The 12,216-nt window shown below is 34.1% G+C and overlaps 2 protein-coding genes and 1 non-coding gene across 3 annotated transcripts in view; 1 reads left to right on the top strand and 2 right to left on the bottom strand.

The window, feature by feature from the left end:
* LOC145284453 (uncharacterized) overlaps positions 1 to 12,216 on the bottom strand; it is a 1,345,403-nt gene that overhangs the window by 1,318,799 nt on the left and 14,388 nt on the right. The window lies entirely within an intron of this gene.
* Positions 7,037 to 7,203, bottom strand: LOC145285126 (U1 spliceosomal RNA). The gene has a single exon (XR_013868940.1). It is a non-coding gene; the product is annotated as a U1 spliceosomal RNA (small nuclear RNA).
* Positions 9,689 to 10,063, top strand: LOC145285031 (uncharacterized). The gene has a single exon (XM_080134107.1). The coding sequence runs from the start codon at positions 9,689 to 9,691 to the stop codon at positions 10,061 to 10,063; it is 375 nt and encodes a 124-aa protein (XP_079990233.1).

Raw genomic sequence — 12,216 nt, 5'->3', positions numbered from 1 at the left:
CGCTGTTTCCTTTATTTCTCCACATATCCATAACAACCGAATAGCCATCTGTGTGAGCCTGTCTAACCGAATTATTCTATGCTTTCCAAGTTAAAAACACGTGACACAGAAGATAAAGCGACCTGAAACATTCCAAAATAACTAGCGCTATATTGCCCGTTTATTTATGTAGGAAGTAACGATGTCCTTAGAGTTAGATGGAGACTGGGTAATACAAAAGGCTCTGATTGGTCGAGCCCAGCCAAGTGTTAGTAGAGCTAGGGGCATTTTTGAAAGTGTCAGCAGTTAATCGTATAAATACTGTTCTCATCTTGAATGTTATTCCGACAATGTTTCGGTTGATATAACCTGCGACCTTCTTCTTTGGGTGTACCTTACCAAACCCGGGAATTTTTCTGTCGAAATCGGGAATCTGCACGGAATTTCGAGCAGAACCCTTTATTTAATTCACGGGGGTGTCAGCGATGACTGAGTAGAAGTCCTACCTAATTCGTAATTGTATTATATGAGGATTGAACCTTCAACCTCCAGAAGAGTGTAACTTTCCAAATTAATTTTTACCAAGGAGATTATCCACAACGTCACGCTTTGATTTTGTTTGCAGAACTGAGCAGACATGTTTTCAAAGACTTCTTTCCTTTGTCTACCGATTGTAGACGGGAGGCGGAAGAATAATAGTGTGTAATACTGCGACGAAACATACCTTCCTCCATTGTTTAAACCCTAAATATGAGCTGTTGCTATTCCATGCTAACTGTCAATCTATATGTAAAGAGATGACGAATAACAACATGTTGTTACTGCTGAAGTGACTGCGTACGACAGGAACTGTATTATAATTTCAATCAATTTTATCGATTATTCTATCTGATCCAATAATTATTTCCGTAATATAGAAATTCATCGTTTCATACAAATGGTAAATTCAAAATGGCGTCACACACACACTCATACTCACACACACACATACACACACACATACATATATATATATATGCGTATATATATGGTTATCACTTACTATTATATAAAGTCACTTTATGTGTGTGTGTGTGTGTGTGTGTGTGTGTGTGTGTGTGTGTGTGTGTGTGTGTGTGTGTGTGTGTGTGTGTGTGTGAGTTCCTCGAAGGTTCCGTTGCTGTTACGTGGCGGAAGATCTATATGGCATGTGTGTATACGGCACCGGAAGGAATATGTATTGTCAGCGGTTCTATATGACATGGAGGGGTGTATATATAACTAGATGTGTGTGTTTTATAATCAGTTTCTTTTAACTTATGAATGTTAATATTCTGATATACGATTAGTGTATTCTATATTGGCTATTGATGCGTGCATACATAAATTAATAGTTTATAAAAAAAATCGTTATCGTTTGGAACACAAGCAAAAACATACCTTAAATCTTTCTTTCATGCGTCCTCAACTTAAAGGTGCCTCTCTCCGAAAGTGAAAACGCTCAGACGGAATTATATTTATTCTTTGCTGGGTTCTTTTTCAGAATTGGCACGATTTGTATAAGATTACATTTTTCTAAGTCGCCGTCTTTTGACTTCCATGGGCGTCCCGTCATAAAAAAAAACTTTCATCTCTAACGCGTTGCACATCGAAACTGATTTCCTACGTAACTACATCTCAAAATCTATATTTTTATTTAGTCATCACTACACATAGCCTAAAGACATTTGCTGGGTTTTTGTCACGTATACTCGCTTTTATTATGGTTAGCTTAAATTCCATCTGTCAAATTAACATCAAAATAACATTCCTGACAATTATTAAACATGAATATTTCAACTTAACTTTTCACATCCTTAAAATATTTCTATCCAACAATTATACTTTTACTAATCATAATAATCGACTATTGTAATTTCATCATAATAATCGACCATTTTAATAGTTTCCGGTGTTTTCCGGTATACTAACAATATGATATTGCAAATTTCACACGAAGGTAATTTATATGTCTATGTAATTTATATACTAGAATAAAAATAAGAATACTAATAGCGAACAAAATAAATACAACACTTTGCCCACTTCAAAATAAATATCTAATCTAAACCATAGTTTACCAGGCCACAATATTTGCGAAAGAAAACCCGAATAACAAGAAATATTACGTAGGTATGACTTCTTTAGATTTCAAAACTCGATATTATGACCACAGAAGTACATTCAATAATAAAAATACACAGTATAAAAACAACTCATGCAAACAAATACTGGGAGGTCAAGGAAAGTGGACGTTCGCCGGTAGTCGAATGGAAAATAGTAAGATAAGCAAATACATGTAGAGACCTTGATGATGCGTGTAGATTATGCCTTCATGAAAAATTTGCTATCCTATACTTTAAAGAACCTCAACATCTATTAAACTGTAGAAGAGAAATAGGGAACAACTGTGTTCACGTGATAAAATTTACTCTAGAATAGAGATACAAAATAATTTTAAAACTAACAATAACAACAGAAAATAAACAAATAAAAAATAAACATGCATATACATAAACTATCACACACACACACACACACACACACACATATATATATATATATATATATATATATATATATAAATATATATATATAAATATATATATATATATATAAATATATATATATATATAAACTAACATATAAAAAAATTAACCTAGATTTACAACAGATAAAGACATTAGATATCTACGCTAAATAGCACACACAAAGGAACGGGTCAACCGGAGATAAACTGGACCTTTGTCCTGTAAGCGCCTGCTCATTGGCTGATTAGTAAGGGTGCGGTGGATACTAGAAAGCTGATTCGCTAACCAAAAACTCAATAGAAGGTGCGTATATAAAAACGCGAGACAACCACAAAATTCTCGCATAAGCCTGAAGTGGATGAAACGCGGAATACTCAGTGTAGTTTAATCCCGATACATATTTTATAACTTACTATATATATATATATATATATATATATATATATATATATATATATATATATATATATATGATTTTCAGAATGTGAGAGATTGTATATAATAAATTCCACAGCCAAACAACGTCGCAGCCCACAAGAGTCATGACAGTGAAAGAACTGGAAGTCTCCGACGGTTCTTTGACTGCGACGTTGTTTGGCTGTAGAATTTATTATATATATATATGTGTGTGTGTGTGTGTGTGTGTGTGTGTGTGTGTGTGTGTGTGTGTGTGTGTGTGTGTGTGTGTATGTGTGTGTGTGGTATTCTTTTATTTGTTATTGTACCTGTAGTGTTTTTACAAATTACTTTATTGCTAATTGGAAATAAGTTTCCTCATTCATATAATGCCTCCAAATGAGGAGCGACACACACACACACATACACACCTCATTTTGGAGGCATTATATGGATGAGGAAACTTATATATATATATATATATATATATATATATATATATATATATATATATATATATATATATATATATATATATATATATAAGTTTCATTTAAACACGGTAGTGTTTGAATATATGGTTAAGTGGCAGTTTTAGTCATTTAGAACTGCTTTAAAGTTTCACCGCTCATTCATTTTTTTACCACATTTCAAACAATTATTACAGTTTATAAATTACTTTTTTTTACATGGGGGTCACCACTTATCAAGGCCCGAAGGCAATTCAGAGATAAGGGTTATTGCGTGTACAGTAATAAATGAGATAGTATTGTATTAATCATTAGTATTAGAGGTTTTGATAGAATGTCTTACTTAAGGGGGCGGTTTGTCAGAAATTTGTTTATGTTGGACTTGAAGACGTCCAAGTTGTAGTCAGGTGGGAAACAGGCAAGTGGAAGAGAGTTCCACTGGCGTGCAGTTCTAAGAAAGAAGCTTTACTCATAGAATCTACGTTTGGATTTAGGCACAGATAAAGAGTGGGGAAAATTATTGACAGTAGTTTCAGCCAGACAGGTGTTTCTCGTGAAAGATTGGCGAGGGGGACGAGGGATTGGAGCTCAGACGAACACCTGCCATGGAAATAACGATAAAACAAAGACAGGCTCGCAACGTCTCTCCTGTGGGAGATAGGTTGCAGGAAAGAGAAAAGGGCACCCCCCACTAAACCACGAAGTCTATTTTGTACTCTGTCAAGGCAGAATAGGCTGTTTTTAGCAGCTCCTGTCCAGATGTGGCAGCAATACTTCATCCTTAGACGTACTTGGCTTTTATACAGATAGAGAATTGCATCAGTAGTGAGATATCTTCTGGAGCGGTAGAAGAATCCTACCATTTTCCCAGCGTCCCTAGCAACAGATTTTATGTACGTGTTCCATTTCAGATCAGGAGTAAAGGTCAAACCCAGAAGCTTGTCAAAACATGGAGCCTCCCCAAGACGAGAGCCATCCATTTCAATTGATGCCAAATAGGGATCAAAGCGTTGATGATGTAAAGATAGAAGCTTGGTTTTTGATGCATTAAAAGTGACCAGCCACCTCTTCTCCCATTGTACCACGTGCTCAAGATCAGAGGAGAGAGAATCAGAGAGAACTTTGTCATTTACGGCCTTTGATGTGTTGCCATAGATGGTCGTATCATCAGCATAGATGTCAACAAATGATTTAAGTATGTGTTTATGGAGATCATTGATGTAGATCAGGAAGAGAGTTGGGCCCAAGATGGACCCCTGAGGGACTCCAGCATTAATACTGTGGGCCCATCAACCACTCAGCTATATTGTGAAAAGAAATTTCAATTTTCGTTCAGTAAAACAAAAGTTATGATGAATTTACAGATGTTCAAAATCGTAAAAAAACACAAGGAGGGAGCGATGTTTTTATGATTGATTTCCATAGCAACCACGTCGCTTCAACGACTGTTTTTGCTACCAATTCACCGCTCTCCCGAAAAGACAAGTTACAAATGAAACAGAGAGAATGAAAGAATGAAAGGGAGATAATTGGGGGGATTTTATTAAAAGCAGACGAGTGCCGTACATTGTTATTACATATATGTATGTTATGTCTTTGTGGGCAAAAAATAAAACTGAAATTATACAAAGAAAAAGTGCATTTACTGGAAGCCTGGAAAAATCATGGATTACGAGCTTGAAAAGTAATATGGTTAAACTTAATATGGAAAAGTGAAGGACTAGTTGTAAAAAAGAAAAGGCCAAGATATTCTAGTACAAATAATAAATTTATAATTGTTATTATTATTAAATATTGCAGCATTAAGATTTTTTTTTAATTCAAGTTATAACATTATATAATCTATTTTTACTGCTGCAATATTTAAAGTTATAAATTTATTATATTTTTTACTAGAATATCTTGCCTTTTTCTCTTCCAGTTTTAACACCTACTCCTTTACTTTTCCATGTTTAATCTTAACCATATTACTTTTCATGCTTGCATTATTCTATTGTAATATATATATATATATATATATATATATATATATATATATATATATATATATATATATATCCCAATATATACATATATATATATATATATATATATATATATATATAATTTAAAGGAGATTAGAATAATAGTCTAAAGAGCTAAGTGTATTTTAATGTAACAGTGAAATTACTAGTTTAATTAAAATACAGGAAATGCTCGTTGTAATTTAGATATATAATAAGCTCGATAGTTAAATGTCCTAGAGCTAATTCAATATTAAGTAAAGTGATTTTCAATTTAAAAATTTTTTAAAAAATTTTAAAATTTAAAGATCAAATTTTAATTAGCACGGTCTCCTCATCAGCAAATTCAATAAAATAAAAAGCTATAGCAAACATCTAAATGACTACTTTAAACACAGTTCCTGATTTCAAAAAAAGAAAAACTAAAAGATTCATCTGCCTTACTTTTAATGCTAGGTTTATTTATGGTGTCTTTTAAATTCAATAAAAATCCTCCTAAATTTGCTGATGAGGAGACCGTGCTTACCAAAAAAACTATATATAATTGTTCTACATAACTTCATGTATACCACAAATAAAAAGCACGGATTTCCGAAACGATCGTACAGATAATTGACTTTGTTGTTGTTCCTTCTTATGAAACTGATTTTTAATTTAATTAAAATTTGATTTTTAAATTAAAAAAATTTTTTTTTTAATTTTTAAATTGAAAATCACTTTACTTTATATATATATATATATATATATATATATATATATATATATATATATATATATATATATATATATATATACTGATATAGACAAATATTAATATAGACAAATTTATATAGTCGCGACACTGGACATGCTAATGTTTCGGACAGATGGTCGATCAAGATCACGTGTCCTCGTCAGGCGACGACTTAACAAAGTTTGCTTTCCACTGAAGAAGCCCGGTTATTATTTTATTCATTTTAGGTAAACAAAATTACAATAAGTAGCTGCAATAAATCCACTGTTCTTAAGACATCATCAGGCGACAATATACGTCTTGTCTTACTCGAGGCCAGTAAAATGAAAACAGAATGTAAAAGTAGGAAAGTAGAAAGAGGTGAAAAAAAAGGAAGTAAGGGAAATAGTTTTTGAGACCTTAAGCGTTTAGACACGGCCGATTTTTTTAGTTTAATCAGATGTAATGAAGGTGTCTTTCGTTACTTAAATTATATATATATATGTGTGTGTGTGTGTGTAACCGGCAGAGAATCGAAAGTACTCGTGATACGTATGAAACATTTATAAATCGTTTTTGATTTTGAAACTCAAATTAATATCAAGAATTTTTTAAAATAAAAACAGATAAACAGGTTAATTTTGATGCGTTTAACAATATATGCTTGTTTATATAAATAGAATGTCTTAACCGTCATTTCGCTCTGATTAGGAAAACTTGTCGGCATTGAATGACATAGAAATACTACTAGTACTATTATTGATGATGATGATGATTAATCGTCTTCCACTGGTGTAAAAGAAGTCAACTGTTAATTGAAAAATAAAACCCTTGTAAACACAGCCATTATTTTTGTTCTCGTGCAAAGACTTAAATATACATGCATCCAACTACAAGCTGGTTTACTTTCTGATATGGATTGAAATACCGGGGTGAGCGCGTACGCAGACCCCACACTTAGAAATAATGCACCCGAATCGTCCACATTTGGGACGATCGCAAAGGTCAACCCAACCGCCGTGCAATGGAAGGGTCTCACTCTGGAGGAACGACCTTATTTATTGATCGCCGTAACCTCGACGCCAGGTAAGTATAAATATCCGCCTCATGTGCACTGTTTTTATATCGCACTTATATACTAACCACCGACAGGCATTAATAACTTGGGCTATAACAACAGCGTATTCTTTTCAGTGTTTTGAGTCTCGAGTATATATCGGACACAGTTAATCAAGATATATATACATCCACTTATACACACATACACCCATAATCGAAGAGTGATGCGCTGGAACTGTGGAATCACAGGCGTTCTGGTGAGCACCATCAATGTGATATGCGGACAATACAATACTAATAATGGTTTTATGGTCAAAAACTTTTGATTTCAAGAAAGCAATGATACGAGGGTTGTTCCGAATGTAAAGCCTCCAATTCTTTAGTTGAAATTCTACGAAAACAAGAATGGTGGCATTAAAACAAGCGACCTTTTCTTATCAAGAATTTATTTTTCTACACAGTCATCCCATTTTCTATGCAGTTTTGCCAGGAATTCAATGACGCATCTCTGCTTCTGATGCACGTCCATGACAGGAGTTGCTTTCTTAGAGACTCACGCGGTTAAATATTTGCAACAGAAAGAGAAAACGTTCAGGTCATGAATGCTTAAGTTTAGTCATCATAATAATGCAATTTGCAGTCCTTCTGATCTATTCGGGCGGAATAAAAATGAGAGACATTGCTCCTGGAATATCTGTTGTATGTTGGTTAATGTGAAGAAAAAAAAAGAAAAACAATAATTTACTGCTACTTTGTATTTTGAACACCTACATTTAATAATGATATGCAAATTCATCCTACATAATGATAATAATTTTTTGTTACTCAGACTCTAGGAGGGCAGCACTTGATATTGCTAGTGAGCAATCACAGATAATAACTCGTGTTAAAACTTTTAGTAAGTAAAAGATAATAATTCTTAAGGAAAACCTTTGAATACGGAAACTAACACATTGTGAGCTACAAAAGTTAACCGGCCATTTGGAAGCTGAAATAGAAGTAAAAAAAAAAAAAAAAAAAAAAAGCAAGATAGAGAAACACCACACAGAAGCAAGAAAACTGAAACGGCAAAATTGTAAGTTAACTACGCCCCCCTCCTCCGGTAAAAATGATAGTATCGACATAGACTGACGTCAAATCAAATAGTCGTGAAGTAACAAGGGAGATAGAAAGGCGAGAAAGCACTAACCAGACATCCACGAGATGAGTGCGAGGACATTGGGGAAACTTATTGCCACCCAAACTCGTCAGCGAACACTCAATGTCAAGTGACTGTTATGATAAGGTAACCAATCCCCTAAAATAGGGCAACCAACACCTTAAAAAATAATAAATACTCGTGAGTATCCGTGCGAGCGCAAAAGTAAAAAAAACATAGCCACAACAGTTAGGCTCGAACCTGTAACGCGAAAGAGAAAAAGGAGATGAAAAAACCAAAAGCAGTAGCCGTCTCGCTCACGGTGCACTTATGAGGTCACGGACCTTCGCAATAATGTCTTTTAAACGTACGCTGAGATCGCTAAGCGTGAATGACTTGCAAAAATGTCGACGCAAAAGCTGACTCCTCCTTGAAAAAAAACGCCCAGTTTACGGTCAAAGAATTAGTGCTCTCTGACCATGCTCCAAGGTACTTGAAGTTTTCGACACCTTTGAGCAGAGTCTCATCAAGTGCTTTCACTGCAATTGAAACAACGTGATTGAAGTCCTGTATCTCTGTTTTTTTTTTCCAGTTAGCTTAGGACTTCTTGGGCTTGACTTATTTCCTCAGTTAGTAATGCTAGGTCACCAACAAAATCGAGATCAGTAATAATAATTGGTTGGACACACTTGCTCTTTCGTCTGTGCAGAAAGGGAAGTTATGGACATTCATATCTGATATGAATGGAAGTAAGTTACAGATTGACTATATCCTGATTAACAAGAAATGGAAGAATTCAGTGCACGACTGCGAAGCATACAGTAGTTTTAGCAGTTGGGTAGCCATCACCGACTGGTTACCGCAAGGATATGATTCAGTCTTCGAATGTCCATCAAGAAAAAAGAATGAGTGGGCTGCCCTTCAAAGCATAGAACTGCAACGGCTGTACACAGTCATGGTGCGCAGTAGATATTCAGAGCTCTGTCAAGAATATGATAGTGTTACACAACAATATGCACATTTCATCACTGCGGCTACAGAGGCATTGGTACCATTGAAAAAGAAGAGAAAGCAGAAGAGGAAAGCAAACGATCCAAGGATATGCCAAGCACGAGATGTCTATAGTGCATTTAGAAATTTTCAAAACATAAAAACCGCAGACACACAGCAAAAACTCCAAGAGGAGAAATCAAGGCTGAAACAAATATACAGCCAAACTGAACAAGAGCTAAATGAAATGGTCCAATAAGTTGAAGTGACTACTGAAAGATTTAGACATGGTGAAAGTTGGCGATTAATCTATGCTATCACAGGGAGAAAAGTAGCAAAAAGAGGAATGTTGAAGCAACCTACTTAGTAAAGAACCCGTGTTTCCCAACGAAATGGATGAAGATCTGCCAAAGGTTCTTCACGATCTCAATATTGACAATGGTGTTTTCACATTGGAAGAGTATCAATTTGCTAAAAGGAGTCTGAAAGAGGGAAGACAAGCGGGACCAGACAACGTTACTTTAGAAGTGTTGAAAAGATGCCATCTGGACGACAGTATTCTTTCTTTTGCAAATAAGCTTCTGGGCGAGAATATGAAACCCGATCAATGGTCCAAGATTGATATGATACCACTTCCGAGGAAAGGAGATCTAAGATTAACTCAAAATTATCGAGGCATAAGTTTATCATCAGTGATTTCAAAACTTGTCAGCAAACTGATTCTAAACAGAAAACAACCAAAAATGGATACACATCTCCCAAAATAGTTTCAGACCCGAACGTTCAACAATTGCTCATATCCTCGCACTACGACGATTGATAGGAGTGAACGGCCATAAGAGGAAAGTAATCATTGTTTTCGTAGATTTTTAGAAGGCGTTTGATTCAATACACAAAGGCATGATGATGAAAATATAGAAAGCTTATAATGTTCCACCAAATCTACTCCAATGTTTCAATACCATTGCAGGAGTCTTACAAGGAGATACATTAGCACCTTACCTCTTTGCCATAGTACTTGACTATGTTCTAAGAAAGACACCCAATGGAAGAGAAGATAGCTTGGTTTGACTAAAATATAAATTAAATCTAAATTAAAATTAAATATATATAGAACATTAAATGCATAAATAACAACGAATAGTTAAAATGTACAATTATTTTAAGAAAAACAAACTACGATGGAGCATCATTGTCATACTTTTTCATTTCATCAAAAGCATCTTGTGGTGTGCTCTCTTTCAAATACAAAAGCCGGATCACTGCGCGACACTCAACAGTCTCCATTTTACACCTGACTCAATTCAAACACCTGTAAACCAACAACCACAATTAGTCCAAGGCTGTAATTTGCCACATAACCCAGAGAGATATAAATCATTATACAAACAAAATTTTAGTCTGATTAGAAAAGTAGAAGTGGGTTAGGGGTATTACTAATTGTACTCATTCATGTAACGCGATGACTATGTTAGGTACAGTTTGTATGGTAGCGGACCCGTAAGGACTGGTATTTCCTAGTGTAAAGTGGCACGGAAGAAAAGCTTGTATGCAAAGCAAATATATCTGTTACTACGATCAATATACACTTTTCCTCTTTTCTGCGCGAGTAAACATTATTATAGGAATATGTAAAAGTTGCTAACATATGCTTATTATACTGTTAGTTGTTTTAATTTAATTTATTAAAGTGCGTTCATCAACGTGTATTTCGCCATATTAAAGGAACAAAGGCGGCTGTAAGCAATTCAGAAACAGAAACATTCATGCGTAAGAGAACGAAAATGAAAACTAAAACGTTCAAATAGTACTAGCGGGACCCATATGCTGGCGTTGCCCGAGGAAAATCTTAAATACCTTATTTTATTATTTTGTTTTTTTTTTGGAATAAACAAAAGTCAATACCAGAGCTTTATGAGAAAAATAAATCTAGCAATTTTTTTCTAAAAAAAGGAAAGATTTTTCACCTTTTAAAGAAAAGGAAGTAGTTGAAGTAGCCAGCAGGTTGTAGTTTAAAAAATAAAAGAAGCAAATAAAAGAGAAGGTTTTTTAGAGGAAAATTACAATCCCGCAATCTACAAATACTTCTCCTGCTTACAGAAAATACTAAATGCAACATTATAACAGACGCAATAGCATTAATTGTAATTATATATTTGTATATATATATCAATTGTAATTATAATGATAAAAACGAAAACACAAAAACACAGAAGTTTGGGGACGAAAATTAAAATTGGCGTAATTAAGAAGGACCAAAGTAATCCAGTGGCAGATGGGAGAAGAGATTGAGAATAAGTATAAGAACACCTAAATATAAATAAATACCGAAACAAAATATATAGAGGCAAGATATTATTTTTATATCTAAAATAGTATATTACTATTGTTTCATATATGTGTGTGCATTATAGATACGAGGTAAACATATTTAAGAAATAATCATTTAGGTACGGTCCAGAATCATTATATATATATATATTTTTTTTTTACACATTGGTCACCACTTATCAAGGCCCGGAAGCCACTCAGGGATAAGGGTTATTATATATATATATATATATATATATATATATATATATATATATATATATATATATATATCCCCTTTCTTTGGATTATATTCTCGTTTGTACTATACGTACAATGAACCCCATTATGTTACCAAATCCGTTGTTTGATTAACCACGGATTAATCACGGATTTTTTATTTGCTTATATCGAAATCCACAATATTACGCACACACACACACACACACATTCACACACACACACACACACACACACACACACACACAAGGTGATCCAAAAAAACGGGCCCCAACTCTAATTAGGCCCCGTTTCTTAGTGTTTTGTCCGAATGAAATGAAACTTTAGTCATAACTAGTTTATTATATTCAAAACATCACATCAAAACACT

Source organism: Euprymna scolopes, chromosome 9 (genome assembly GCF_053919585.1).
Source record: "Euprymna scolopes isolate OS-2025 chromosome 9, ASM5391958v1, whole genome shotgun sequence".
NCBI classification, from domain to species: domain Eukaryota; kingdom Metazoa; phylum Mollusca; class Cephalopoda; order Sepiida; family Sepiolidae; genus Euprymna; species Euprymna scolopes.
This window is presented reverse-complemented; position numbering and strand designations above follow the sequence as displayed.

Coding starts and splice junctions, on each gene's coding strand:
- LOC145285031 (XM_080134107.1), top strand. CDS start 9,689: ATGGATGAAGATCTGCCAAAGGTTCTTCACGATCTCAATATTGACAAT.